Here is a 15,418-nt window from a genome sequence, read left to right on the forward strand (position 1 = left end):
CTTAAAGAAAAATAAGCTGCTCACATAATCTCTGCACACAGGTTCACTTCACACTTCTTGCCCTTGACAATGTGGCAGCCACTTGCCATCTCTGGAACAAAGAACAGCCACTAAGCTGCCAGCAAGAGAACACTGATTTAATTCACGTTGTGATTTTACCAATTCTGTCTTGTCTTTTAATAATCAGCCCTAAAAAGCCTAAGATGTTTATCTACTAAAGTACTTAGCTTTAACCTATTAATATTATTCACATTGCAAGATTACCTAGAAATCACACCACAAAGTGGCTTCCATTGTTCCAGCCCATTTAATTTATTGGAAATAAAGTAAGTAAATAACAATAAGCAACTCCCTGTCCAAAAGAGGTTGAAATCTTAAAAAACAAAAACAAAACAAAACTCACATCAACACACTGAACACTGAAGCTGATATAGTTTAGAGAAAACTGTGAATTTCCACTCTTTATTCACCTGCTGAAAGCAGGATGGTGCACTATCAGGAGAATATTTTCTAAGATGTTCCCAGGATGTTTTGGGAAACTGCCACAATCCCATTATGAGTTATTCATATTATGGGTGCACATGTAAACCCACAGGCCTGAGTAGTAAAGGTTCTGGTCAACGAAGCAATAGTATACAAATTGAGAGAATTCAAGACTTTCTTTCACAACGTTTAGAAGTCTTTTATCAGCTTTTTACCTTTCATCTCTCACCTTTCTAACATGCTCCTCCCTGCAGCAACAGTATTTCCTATCAGTCAATTGAAAATGCAAGTGTCTTGAACAGTGCCTCAGACACTGATTGACAAGAAACACCCCATCCAGCACAGTCTGTCCAGCAGAGTGCATTGATAGGACAGACAAGGAGCCACACAGCTGGTGATTTAAGAGAAAACAGAGGAGAAGGCATGGAGATAAGAAAATCATCCTGCCTACAGCAGTACCTATTTTCTGTTAGAAACAAGACAAACAGATCTAGGCAGTATGGAGTGGCAGAAATAACAGACTGGACCTGAATACCTCCCTTATTATAGGAAAAAATCAACCAATCCCTCAAAGACCCCAAAAAAACCCTAACTGTAGGTAAACGAAGAAAGGACAGAAAGTACATTTAATGAAAAAATGCTTCCTGGCAGCATCTAAATTTGAAATTGCTTTTGGGAATGACACCTCAGCTCCCAGCCTCAATTAGGGATTCAATACTTCTAAACAAACATGCATTCAGCATCTGTTTCTCCTCTCTTTTCATTTAATTCTGAAATAGCTGTAATGCCAGTACCCAGACGTAATAAACAGGCTTTATTACCTTCAGTCTCCACCTCTGCTCCTCATCTCTAAATTTTCCATTACATGTTAAAATGCACTTCCATAAATAGCAGAAGGTACAAAGAGTTGATTTCAAATGAACACCTCTACAGGGCACCAGAACTAACGATGGGATAGATCATTTTCTGGTTTTCAGATAATCAACAGATTATAGATTGCAATTTTCTTCGATGATACCTATAAGGCTATTTTGAAACCACATATTTTTTCATAAAATTGTTTTTGAAACATGTTCTGCTACCTGCTCATTACTATTATAAAATCATTAGAAAATATATTGTAAATAACACATTTGTTGGGCATTAAGAAATATGCTCGTATAGTTTGGATAGCATTTGAATTCAAAGAATTTTATTTTTGAGAAAGCATTTTAAACAGGTGGTGTTGGCTTCTTTAGTGGAATATGGAACATATAAAAATGCTGTCAACTACCCTGGAACCAAAGCTGTCTTCTGCACATAATCCAATACAGTTAGTTAGCATTACTGCATTTCTCAGACTTTCTGAAGCATCAAAAATGGTGATGCTTGCACACTTCTACTACCGAGTTGTGAATACTAATGTTCTGTCTGAAATGGTGGAACCTAGCATGCTTCCAAGTGCCTGTCCCAAGCACTTCCCAGTCCCAGCCTCAAGAAAGATCCAAAGCCATACCAGCCTTTCCCACTTACCAGCCTAGACTTCTGTAGAAAGAAAACCCAGAGCAGAAAGAAACCATGCTGTTACCTAAATAGAAAACAATTCCAGTTTATGGTGTATTACGCTTTCAGGGGCACGTTAGTGGCTGCCGATGACTCTTCCGTGGGCAGGGAGTTACTAGGTAGCTAGGGGGAGGAGCAAACAGCCTGTACTGCTCTAAACACGTATTTGAAAAAAAAAGTTGCAAAATACAGCACTTCTTGTACAAACTGCATGTGTCTCTTGCATGCTGCCTTAAGTGGTTTTATCAGCACAGATTTACAGTTTAAGCACTCAGGCTTTGTGTCTGGCATCACTTAAAGCCTCTGCCACTCCTGCTCAGGCTGCGGCTCAGTTTGAGGAGGGCGGGCAGGGAGATGGGTCTGTCCCGTCTGCAGTCCTCAGTCCAGCTCTGCTGTCTGAACCTGCATGACCAGAACTCTAGTCCCAGGCAGCAGACTACTATGCAACGCTTGCTGCACGCAAGTCACCAATAACTGTGTAAAATTAAAAAAAATAAATTTAAAAGACAGGGTTTATCTGTCACCCTTTTACTTTATACCTGAACTCTTCTTCATTTCCTCTCTATGCCCCAACTTGTCTTTCCCACAATAGATGAGTAAGTTTAAGCTTTCAGAGTTGGAAAAAATCACCAGATAAAATACAGAATTCTGTTACTAACCAGAAAACTAAAAAAGGAATGTAACTCTGTACAGGACAAATAGAGTAATGTACTAAGACACCTAAAAAAACTTGGATTAAAAAAATATAATAAAAAAAACATTGTTTCAATCTGCCTCACTTCAAAAGAATTGTGAGAATTACAAACCTTACTGCTAAACTGTTCTACATTATTATGTTTAAAGCAGGCTCCTCCTTCATCTAGTACAAGACAGACTCATACTAGAAAAATGACCAACACAATAAAACCTGTGCACTTACATTCTAGTCAAATATACAAAATGATCAAACATACAGAATCATCACTGCAAGTCTGGTACATGGTGTCACCAAAGACATTTGACTGTGGTTGATCTCAGAATATTTATGGCAGCCTTGAGAAAGCAGGAAGTTCTTTGAGACAAATATATAAAATTTGGATCAGCAACAAAAAATGAAAACATTTTGAAAGAATGACAAAGCACAAGGGAAAAAAAATTATTGTGCAGCCAATAGTTTCACAACTGAACACCCACTCGTAACTGGCAATGTTTAAGTCACAGAGAACAAAACTGCCTGCCCAGAAATGACATGGGAAATAAAGGCTGAAATGTGAGTTACAGGGTGAAATGATAAAAATACTTACCTCTGAATAGAAAAAGATGCAATGGATCTAATGAGTGATGCGACTGCTCCAACTTTAGCAGCCTCCACTGCTCCTTGTGATCTGTATCGCACAGTTTCACCATAACTGATGAAAGGTTTGTTGTAGACAACAATCTTCCCCTTGGCCTCCTGAGCTCTTTTGTGAAGTTCATCAAAAGAGACTACCACTATAACTTCCGCCGTAATTCCTGAAAGAAATATTACATTGGCTTTAACACTGCTTCCCTGTAACTCACCTACAGCCAGTTTTAACAGACAGAAAAGCATGGACTATGCAGAACACAGATTTAACACAGATTTAAAACAGATTTAAATTATTGCTGGAGAAAGAAGACTGTGTGAAATGCTTCAGCAGGGACTGGTACTAAATAGCTGTAATAGCACCCTGAACCAAGTACACGCAGTTCTGTAAACCCTGCTATCAGATTGGTACTAAAATATAACTTGAAGGGCGAGAAGGATATAGAGGGAGAATTCTGTTCTCTGCATGTGCTTTAATGCCTCACTGCAATCATTTATAATACAAAAACATTTGCAAAAGAAGCCTATGGGATTAATAAAAAAATGATAGTGCTCTTTTCATGGAATTGTTTTGATATGTTGCTAAACAACTTAGCTTAACATAAAACAACTGGAAGCACAGATTTTTAGACTGAAATACTTATAAATAAATTAGATGAAATTAAAGCTCTGCAGTTTCAACAGATTTTGTTGTATGCTTATGATTAAAAAAAAAGAAATAACCTTCATATTTAATTCAGGATAATACCACTCTCCTTCTGAGAGTTTTCCCAGGAACCCATCTTTCACAGGTGTGGTACAGAGAAGACAGGCAGGTACTTCTGCAGAACTATTCACACATGGTAAGTTAAGATCCCATTCAGTGTTTTGTTTTTCACAGTTGGAATAGTTTTAAACTGCTAAACTAGCCTGCTTGAAGAAACAACGGATTTTATAGATAAGGCATTTTTTCCAAAGCCAGAGAATTCTTCTAACTTCTTCGAACATTAATTGACAAACTATATTTCTCAGCATTGAAGAGGTAATTCATTAAAATGACCACTATGCTTAAAATCCAATTTTGCTGATTGGTTGCAGAGATAAGTAGAAACTGGTTAACAATGTGGGCTGTTTTTTTTCTTCTAAACATAGAAGTAGTAACGGATGCCTGAAATTTGTGTTGTACATTTCACCTAAATGCCACAAAATACATCATGAAAACTAAAACTAGTAATAAATGCCTAGCAAGGCTTTGTTGAAGAAGTCGAAACCGTCATGTTTTTAAAAAGAAAATATATCCCCCTGAAAGTACTCTTTCTTTTTTTTCTTTTCCTTTTTTTTTTTTTTGTAGTCTAAGAATTATTTGGAGAAGATTTCAAAGGCTTGTATTTGAGACAGCAATACATGAGAAGAACTGATAGAAAAATAGAAGATCGTCTCTCCCAGCATCAGTGTATCCAGGCTCATGGCTTCTTTAAGATCAAACTACAGTACACTTCAAAACCTTAAAGGTTTGGTTTCTTAAGAGTGCAGCACTAAAAGGGCAAGAGACATCTACTGCTACTGCCCAAGCCTGTGAGTTTTAGCTACTGAACTAACCTAGCATGAGAGGTATAGAAAATTTTAACTGAATAACTATTCAGATTCTTAGCTTTACAGAAAGAGGCACAGAGAGCCAAACCAGGGAATCACCTTCAAAAATTACTAGTTGTTGTTGGCAGGTAGGTGAGCATGCTAACAGACCCCAGCTGCTTCTCATGAACTGCAGATTCAGCTGCCTACCTAAGGAGCATCCCAGCAATAGGATCATTTTGGGTATGGAACTGTTCCACTGGAAATAAAGGCAGGTATCTGCAAAATTTCATTTTCCACAAGAAAAGCCATGATCTTAGTCAGCTGATACTGCAACCCGTACTTCATATTAGCTTTCCCAATGCTCCACTTAGATCGTGCAGAAGGCACGGAAAGGGCACATGTCATATTAGTGACTGTGCATCAAAGGAAGCGAAGAGTAACTTCTTGGCGTTACTTTACTGCATTAATGAACAAACACCAACTCTGGGCGGTTCTGCAGACAGCTAGTAACTATCAATACCATGGAGAAGTACATGTCCTCCCTATATGACAGGCATCAGAAGCTTGTACAGTGAGCTTTGTAGGATTTAAAGCTAAGGGAAAGAATACAGAGCTGCAAACTCCAGCCCAGTATCTCTACTTCTGAATGTTCCCAAGGAAGCTAAATAAAGCCACCCTTTAACAAAACAAAGCAAAGTTTCTCTCTGCAAGTTTAATCTAATGGCAGCACCATATATATAAAGCATTAATTATAGTGCTTTTGGTAACAAAATAAAACTTTACTCCTGTGGAACTTCTGACTAATTCAATTACTAATTTGCATTTTAGTCACATTCTCATCTATTGAAGTGACAAGAACAATATGTGGGGACACATACACAAATCACCCTAAGATCTCCTGTGGAAAGGGAGAAATGAAGCAAAAACCCCAACAGTTTATCAATGTAAGGAGAATAAGTTATTCCTTTAAAAATGGGAAATATGTCACCTTATTGAGCCTTCAACCAAATAACAAAACTCTACTCCCACCATCTCCTAACAATTCAATGCCTCATGGCTCTGCTTCCCATATCGAAAGCTGTTCTATATCTTTCTCACTCTTACTTTTATCTGATCCAGAGCTTGACTGTGTGTTATTGAACAGAAGTCTTCAGAAAACCCATGTAAGGAGGGAGGCAGATTGCCTGCTTGCTTAAGCAAGATTTAAAGATTATAACCCACACAGTCCAAAAGATGAATATGGAGCATTTGGGGAATTAGCTAAGTAAAGGGCATGAAGCATTGAAGACAGAATTACAAACACGGTAAACTTGGCTGACTGTATGAAGCTGAAGACTCACTATTTGTTCTCTCCATGTGAAACATTATATATATTGTTGGGCTGGGTGAGTAAGCAAAAGTATCTATGTAGTACTAGGGCTTTCCTCTCATTTCTCATATTAAACAGTAAATTGTACTCTGCCATTTCTGAGAATTAAGGTACAGAAAGGGTGTTGATGGTGGGAACAAGCAGACAACTTTCAATTACCAACAGAATTATGTATTACAAAGTCCTCTGTACACAGAAATTTATGTTTCTAACACTCTGCCACAACTTTGATGATCACACTGCCAGCTGAAATAAATGGCATGGTCCATATTTGCAAAGTCTAAAGTCTGTCACAGGCAGGATAAAGGCATGACTGACTGCAGTTATTCTTTACTAGCTACTAGCTACAGAAAGTCCAATTATGTGAACATGTGCACATGAAAAAGAACCTGTAAATCAGCTGTCTGCAACATTGCCATAGATCAAAAGTCTGATTCTTGGCATGAACAAGTCTGTCTGGAGAGTCACCTCCTAGCACATGCTTACCTGCCAGCAATCATGCCAGAGAGAGATTAGTTCAAAGGGAATTCCTCATGAGGGAACTTATTCTCCCCAAAATTCAATGCAATGAATACTTAAGCCATTTTAGTATCTGGAGCTATGTATCTGTCTGTGTTACTAACAGGTTTCGGAGAAGAGTAAGGAAAAAAAAAATGCACCCTATTGTCAAGTTTTTAAAACCGATTAATCTCTATTAAAACATCAAGGAAACTTCATACAGAATATTGTTGCTGTTCTTGGTTTTCTCCCAGTCTCATTTCTGTTGACAGGAACAGCCCCTTGGAGATCTAGTTACAAAGCCAAATGCAGCCATCATTAATTTGACAATAATTATTTTTCAACAACAGCATGTGAATAATGCACCCCTATGTACCTTCCAAACTTCATTACTTCACACAGAGTTAACATAAGAATTATGATTTCTCTTACAAATTATGCTTTGGAACAGCAATGCTGCTGGTTCACATGCACTGAAGCTGCCACTGTCAAATAAATAATCCGATGGCCAAGGCAGTTTTTGCTTAAAACAATTAAAATATGGTATTTTCAGGTCTTAACAAAGCTTGAAAATACATCGACCAAGTCTCCATTAAATTTCCTTGTGTGTTACATATTTTAAATTTTTTGCATCCTAAACATAAAATACTGCCTGAAATAGCAACACTAAAAGTCAACAACATCTAATTGTTCTGGTACTGGTGCAGATTTTGAAAACTGGTGAAGAATGTGTCTGAAACATGTCCTGGCCTCTGCAGTTACGAGAGCAAGGAGGAGACAAGATTGCTACATCTCCATTCATCAGAACCAGGAATCAGGACAGCATGACCAGGAAATCAAGACTAAAGAAAGAGCAGGAGCAGCAAGACACCACAAGAGCCTAAAGAAAGAGCAGGAGCAGCAAGACACCACAAGAGCAGTGCATGAAGCCTACTTGATGATCATAGGCCTGCCTCACAGAGTGGAGGCATCAGACCGCCCTTGTTTCTTGTCTACTGCATGGCTGCCGCTTCTCAGATTTCTCAATTTCCACCTCAGCTCTCCTGCAAACTTAATGTAGCCTGGAAGCTGCCACATCAAAGTATACTGTATTCCATGTTAACCCTAAGAACATGCAGGTGGTAGCCCAAAATTTTTGTGACCTTAGCCTGGCTAATCCAGTTGTCCTTCAGACTTGCCCATCTCCCCAGGATAAAAGCATCACACCCCTGATCCTTTCAGAAATGGCTCACACGCACTGTCTTGTGCTTATTCGCAAGGTAGCTTCTTTCACAGAGATACAGAAAACCTGGAAATTTTTTTGCATGGACCACAGGAAAGAGCTGCACAAAATGTTATAATGTACCAGGCAGGATGTGCAGTGACACTGTAAAAATGTCAGACCCTGGATGCCACATCACCCTGCACAGAACGCTCCAGGATCAATAGTCCTGGATAAAGACATAAGAAGATGAAGCACGCAACAGGGAAAAAGTAGATATATATGTCTGGCAATAGCAAAGAAAGGTAGTTGTTGGGACAGGTTAAAGAAAAGAAGGGTTTGAGGAGTAGAGAGATAAGGCAAATATATTCTTGAAAGCTATTTAAGTTCAGCATCCTCTAAAATCTGCCCCGAAAACATTTTTCTTCCCAACTTCTACCTTACCTCTTTTAAAAACATGTCACTTTTCAGCTCTCTCCAGGAATTAGTTCAGCTTTCCCCACAAAGTCCCATATAATTCAACAAGATTTTCAGAAAAACAAACCCAAATTCTGGGTCCATAATGAACCCATCAAATTAAGGCTTGGTGTCAGGTTGAACCAATTTAAAGATCCATATCATCGCTTCCTTTCTTTTCTCCCTCAAAAATTATTAGCATATACTGAAAAATTAAAATACTTTAAGAAATGTACCCTAGAAACACATTTGCTCTATTAACACATATCAATATGTATTGATATAAGAATTAAAATACAAAGAAAAGATGTAATATTTTACGGGAACTGTGAAACGACGAGGAGGGCTTTATCAGGAAGAAAGATTTTGTAAGATCTGAATATACTTCTGGAAAATGTGACCTCACCTACTCTGTGGAACAGCAAACAGAATTACTTCATGAAACTAAAATTACATAGGAGAGTTATCCAAAACTATTCAGCTCTGATGCATAGCACAGAGGCTAAATGTATTACTCTGTTCTTTAAGAAGAACACAGAGAAAAATAAACACTGTGTAATAGTCACATTTTCGACACATATGACTTCTAATTTCCAGCAAATACTGGATCTCATTAGAACAGTTTGGTTTCAGTAGCATGTAGCTTACTGTGCAGCAGTAAATCATAGTAGGAAGGGGGTTGGACCTGACCCCCAGCACAAAGCCTTGTATGCCAGAAGAATGGGGCAACGGGTCTGGTTCTCCCAGGAGCAGCCCTGCACAGGGCACAGGCTTGCCCCATGTCTGGGAAGAAGCAGACACCCAAGAATAGGATCCAGAAAAGCTAGTTTTGGAGCACACAGGTGCCCAAAACAGGATGAACCAAGGGCAACAATTCCCTCCCTAGTGAGTCAAGATTGTGGTCACTGCAGACAGTCCCCTGAGGGGGAAAGTGCCAGTGCAACCCGGCTGTGCATGCGTTTCCCACACATGCAGAAAATCATGTTCAAATCCTGCCTCCATTACTGTCAGGCAGAAGCTTCAGCCTGGGCTCACCATCCTTGAAGCAAAAACCCTTAACTCAGTGACACTGAAAAAGGCCAAGAGCTGAAAATTCAATTTTTTGCTGTTGCCAGTCTGTACAGTTCACCTGGACATTTACTAAAGCAGCGGCTGGAACCCATGTCTTTCCCAGACAGCCCGTTCACCTCAAAGCCACACAGCTACTCCTACACTCTAAATCTTTGAAATACCATTGCACTAACTTTTGGCCCAGACGCTGGGCCACTGAACACCACAGCATCCAAGGTCCTTCACAGATGTCATCTTTTACATTCCAAGAAAAACAGTAGCATAGTTACCGTACCACAAGCAGCACTGCTCTAAGTAATAATAAACAATACTGAGGCTCACGGTCTCAAGATGTGAATCAATAGCTCCTTACAAATAGAAAAAGAGAGATCCAGTGAAGACAGGAGGAGAGCTTTGTCATGCACTGTGCTCTCATGCCTATGACTCCCTCCAACCCCTGTTCTCAGCACTGCAAGCCTCATCAAAAGGGGTACCCAAGTCCCTCCAGAAGGATTTCTTTCTCTCCCAGTAGGTCAGTCATCATCCAACTTAAGGGTAATTCCCTTGGTATATATTAAAATTAATTTGGGGGGGGGGCTTCTGTTAATCTATCTGAATTCCCTAATCCACTTCACCACTGAGAAACAAAAAAGGAGGGCCAACATCAGGGAAAAATATATTAGCTAGGACTGGAGCCAGACCACTTCTTTCAGCAGCATCCTTAAAGGGATGTCAGATCCTGTAAGCAACAGTACACACCTTCAACAACTTTAAGACACATATTAACCACATTTATAAATAACAAGCTGGAACTATTCTTATATTATCTAAGTGGCAAAACTCCCACCAACTTCTGTAAGAGCAAGACTGGACCAAATGTTGTTGATAGTTAAACAAAAAAACTCCATGACTTGAAAACTAGGAAGAAGTCTGCCAACACATCATCTTCATATTTGTATTATTTCAGTTTTGCTGCAGAAAACAGTACATAGAAACCAGAAGCTGTTGCTTTTTTGAGAAGCCGTTTCAGGCAGGCTGCGTTCTGGGGTTGGTCCTACTTGTCAGGATTTCTTTAAAATGAAAGGACAAGGTCACCCATCGGGGGGAAAAAAAGTGTATTTTAAAACACATGCAAAAAGTATCCATTTTTTGATACTTGATGGTTAAACATCTGCTAAACTTCTACTTTCCTTCAATTATGGGATTCTCAAAGCAACAATTATATCTATTTTCCTCAGAATTTGGGGGATATAATCAGTACTACCAGAAATCAACACAGTCTCTCTCTATATATGTATGTTTTGCCAATGTTGAAACACTGGAAACGAGACAAGGGCATTGACTAAATATGGTAAACCTCCAGTTTGTCAGCTTCCTCAGCTAAGCACTTTCTAACATGTGATCCTGTCTGTTACCTAGAAATCCATTTCTTCAAGGTGGTGACCATTTTAAATCTCTGCTGACTTCTGGAAATCCAGATCACTCTGCATTTCATGTTTTTCCTCTCCCTGTCACTAAGACAGGCATGAAAGTTACTCCCTCTTTGTAAGGAGATGAGAAGAAATGAAAACTTTCTCTTTGACCCAACACCTTCAAATCTTGGGATACTGAAAAATTTTCCTCTTCGATAAAAAAAACTAACCCTTTCTGTGCTACCCCTTTTTGCTGTATAAATCAGACAGAATCTGGAAACTTGACATCCTGGCGTGCTGCCTAGGCCTGAAGAAGAAAATAGGGAAATGCAGATTTTATCCACAAGATCACAAAGCACTGAAAAGCCTCCTGCACATCATTAGAACTGTTCCAACCTCGAGTGAGCCAACTAGGTCTATGCCAAATTTATATCTGAGCCAAAGTAGGCAAATCCCAGCATATTCAGTAAACGGACAAAGTTCTGTCCATGTCCCGAAAGGTTTTCAACCCCATAGGCATGGATTAGATAGAAGACCTGCAAGAAGAGACCCTCCTTGCATCCTACAGTCTATGCTGGCTCTAGATCCATGGCTAAAATATTGCTATTATTTAGGGCTTCCTGCTCCTATCCCAAAGGATCATGGATTTTTTTTCCACACCTGCATGATGTATGCTGAAATGGAAAGTGAGCAGCCTCAGCATGTGCTCTGGCCATTGGGTCACTCTTAGGAAACACTGGTCTGAACTTCCAAGGACAGAAGAGAAAATAAACCCTGAATTTCCAACATTCGAAGCCAGGTTTCTAACTGCTCTTAGGTTATCCCCATATTATTAAAGAGCCCTTCAGAGCACTAGCTCTGAAGCTAGCACTAGCTCAGGTATCAGGAGTTGCTCCTAGGGCACCGGGGGTTCACCAAGTCCAGCATGTAGCACTAAGCACATCCGAAGAGAAGCAATGTTTTAAGTATCTGCCAGTGTTTCCTATTTTCTCAGCTCATCTGGTGTCAAGCCTGGGGGCACATAATGGGAGGGGAGGAACACAGGACGCAACTGAGAGGATGAGAAAGCAAGAAATGGTCTTCTGTACATCCTGCTGGGAGTGAGGAGTGCCATCTTAATCCCATCCCCAGACTTTAAAAGATTGTAAGTCCAGCCAGTGCTGTCCTCTGGGTCTAAGTAGGCACCAGCAATATCAAGGAAGGGATCTGTTTGGGCTCTACAGAAGCAGAGGTTTGTTAACTAAGGGGTCCAAAACGTATCCTGACTTAAAACACACAATAATTATCAAGCTAATACCAAACACCTTCAGGGATCACCTGCACAGTCCACTTTAAAGGCAGCTCTGAAGGTGTCTCTAAAGGCCATGGCCACTGGTGGCTCACCAATGGCCAGATCATGGAGCCAACAACTGGAAGCCAGTCCTCAGCCTTTGACACGCGCAAAGCTCGGCATGTCAGCAGTCGATGTCCCTAGTTGATCCCGTGCAACAACAGCAGCACAATGCCAGGAGAATCAGCATCAAGCATCTCATACTGAGTTGCATTACTTTGATTACAGGATGACTCACGCTCCCACAGTTTCTTGGCTAAAACAAGACAAAACAGAACAGTCGATATTCCCTCGCGGAGAGAAATTGTTCAGATATTTCTGATGTGATTTAGGGCAACTGCCTATCCCTTTTTCTCAGGAACAGGGCTCGGTGACAATTGCTGGTTAGACCAGAGGGAGCAGATCTAGGAATGAATTCCTCAGAAGTGATGAGGCAGTGGTTTTAATAGTCTAACCACGCATTTTTTATTCTGTGCTTGGGATAAGTGTGGGTTTTAGGACACCACTTTTCTGAGCAGCACACCTTGCAATTCTCTTTCCCAGAGAGACTGGTGACAAGCGGCTCTCACCAGACAGTTCCGTCAGCCAGGCGGCTGATCCAGCAAGCAGAAAAATGATAGCCAAGAGCTCACCATGGGCCAGCTACCCTCCGTAACCTCTGTCAATTAGGGGAACCTGTCACAGCTTCACAGAGCAAGATGAGACCAGCAGAAATCTTAACAGCCATGAACAGTCAGATAGATTTTAAATCAGAAGGTAATTTAATCAAAATGATACCACCATGTGTAAGAAACTGCCACTCTTCTGTGAAAGAATCTCACTGCCATGCAGTCTTCTAGCACCAACACAGACACCTCTTCAGAAACAGGGCAGATCTCAGAGGAAAGTAAATGATGATGGAGAATAATGGGAAGGTTTTGAGCATTACTGAGTATAAACTAGTGCTGGATAATACAATCTTGTCTTATAATAAGATCTTTACAGATGAAAAAGAAAGACAGGATTAGCCTCTGTGAGCATTTTTAAACATGTAAATTCAGTAACTGTCTAAATGAAAAAAAGGCAAACCTAGGAGTAAGATCAGGCAACTAGAAATAACTACACAGCTAAAAAAGGGAAGTGAAAACCAGACTTCTAAGGACGTGAAGATGTTTGCCGAGATTAAATTGCAAGTTCTTTTTGCAGGTTCAGTAACACTTGCTCAATACCAAAAATGCCATATTAATTTTAGCTTCCTTTTTAGGAAGCTTGGAATAGGGTTGGAAAGGATACAAGATAAGTTGTAGGTTTAACCTTTGCTATAAATATTCTCCTATCAAAGCACTAAGCCTTATAGACATATCATGGGATAAACAGATATTATAAATGGGTTTAGTTGTTTTGTATTTTAGGCATGTGTTTTCCTCAATATGACAGAAATATCTCAGACAAAATTTACAGTAGATGTTTCCCAACTAAGGTTTATTCCAAATCTATCTTAAATTACCCAGTTTTACTTTGTTGTGTTTTGAATGGCTATGTAATTTTTCTAAACAAAACAGCTTTTATACGTTATTTGTTTCATTTCAAACAGAAAGCTCACTATCATAAAAAATTACAATTCATTAAAATAATTATTACTATCACGTTACCTTCTATTTCCTCAACCAAATTTATTTTCTCATAAAGGAATAAGAATGCTTTTGAAGTGGTCTAGGAATAAGCCTATTGTTACTTATGGAGAGCAGTCACAAAAGGTTGTCCTCCAGCCTTTAAATAGAAAGCCCCACATCAATATGTACAAAAAGATAATCTTATAAATAATTCTGTTTGCAAGCAAGGTAATATTCTGGGACTGAAAACACCTTAATTTTGCTGAGCCCAGCTGAAGGTCATTCTTGTTCCCAAAGTAACATATCACACATGATCCACTACGAGGCAACATGCAGTTCAGTAACAGGTGAGTACCAAAGACTTTTCCAAGGTAAGGATGAGACAAGGGAAGGAAAGGACACACAGACACCAATTGCCATGCTTAGCAACTGGCTGGCATTTCCAAGCTCAGCATGAGAGTCTCCTCATCCTACTGTCTTGTTTGCCAGAGTGAAGTGCTGGGCCTGACAGGATAGAGCACAGCAAAAAGAACAGAAATCATGGATCAACTCAGTGCCCCATGGAGAACTTCTCTGGCCAAGATGAAAAAGAAGGACTAGAAAATCTCAGATTAAAGAACATTTCCCACCAGCTTCAATGGAGGAGCAGAATCATTGCAAGCAAGGTTCAGGAGTGTTAAACAAAAGGGTACAGATTTAATGCAGAGTTCAGGAGTTAACTCTAATTTTACTGGTTGGTTCAACCAAACTGTATTAAACCAAACTGCATCATTCACAACCATGTCATACAGAGAAATCCCAGAAAAATAGCATCTTCTCTTGCAGAATGACAGCACCACTGAGAGTAGTTAGGTGTATCATACAGTCTGGCATTAAAAAGTAAATGATACTTAATTCCAAAAGGAAGAGTTACCTTCTGGAGGAGTTCCAACACTGCTCCCAAGACCCAAAATAGCAATGCTGTGATTCCTTGGTTCCAACATCATTGCAAACTCTTCTCCTCTTTCCCAGTGTGGTACTTTCACAGGCTCCAGATGCACGTTTTCCAGCCCATCTTCCCGCAGGGCACTGAACATATACTTGATGGCAGCATCTAGATTTTTCATACCACTTAGTCTAGGTCCTATGGTATCAGCAAAAACTGCTAATCTTTCATAGGATCTGTTCTGAGCTTTTCCATAAACAGCAAGATTAATAATAGCTTTAGCAATATCAGAATAGCCAGCTATCTCATTTTTAATGTCTTCAAATGTTTTTGGGTAACTGTCATCTCTTCTCAAAGACTTCCCGGCATACAGTGGTAATAAATTCATGAAAAATATTAAGAATATGCACTTCATTTTTTCTCTTTTTTGTTTCTTTTCCACAGATGGCCTGTTAGAAAGACAAAAAGAAAAAAAAAAAAAGGCTATAAAACCCTCTCATACAGCTATCAGCAGTACTTTTTGTTACTTAGATTGGCAGACAGAACAAAATGAAAAGAAATCGGTTTATCATGAAAATGCTTTGATCAGAACTGGCAGGAAAGAAAACTCAACTTGGAGACACAATTATTGAAAGCAAATGAAAAAGATACTTAGACCACTGGGCACAATCTTTGTTGTGGT

General features: G+C 39.5%; 1 protein-coding gene across 1 annotated transcript in view; it reads right to left on the reverse strand.

Annotated features, from left to right (window-relative positions):
• CPQ (carboxypeptidase Q) overlaps positions 1 to 15,179 on the reverse strand; it is a 134,890-nt gene extending 119,711 nt beyond the window's left edge. Inside the window, exons 1-2 of the mRNA XM_010020821.1 lie at positions 14,725 to 15,179; positions 3,309 to 3,516 (exon numbers count right to left, since the gene is read on the reverse strand). Of these exons, the coding sequence (XP_010019123.1) occupies positions 3,309 to 3,516; positions 14,725 to 15,151 (635 nt within the window). The 5' untranslated portion in view covers positions 15,152 to 15,179. The remainder of the gene's footprint in view (positions 1 to 3,308; positions 3,517 to 14,724) is intronic.
• Between the last annotated feature and the right edge of the window lie 239 nt (positions 15,180 to 15,418).

The sequence above is a fragment of the Nestor notabilis genome, unplaced genomic scaffold, assembly GCF_000696875.1.
Source record: "Nestor notabilis isolate BGI_N333 unplaced genomic scaffold, ASM69687v1 scaffold3348, whole genome shotgun sequence".
NCBI lineage: Eukaryota > Metazoa > Chordata > Aves > Psittaciformes > Psittacidae > Nestor > Nestor notabilis.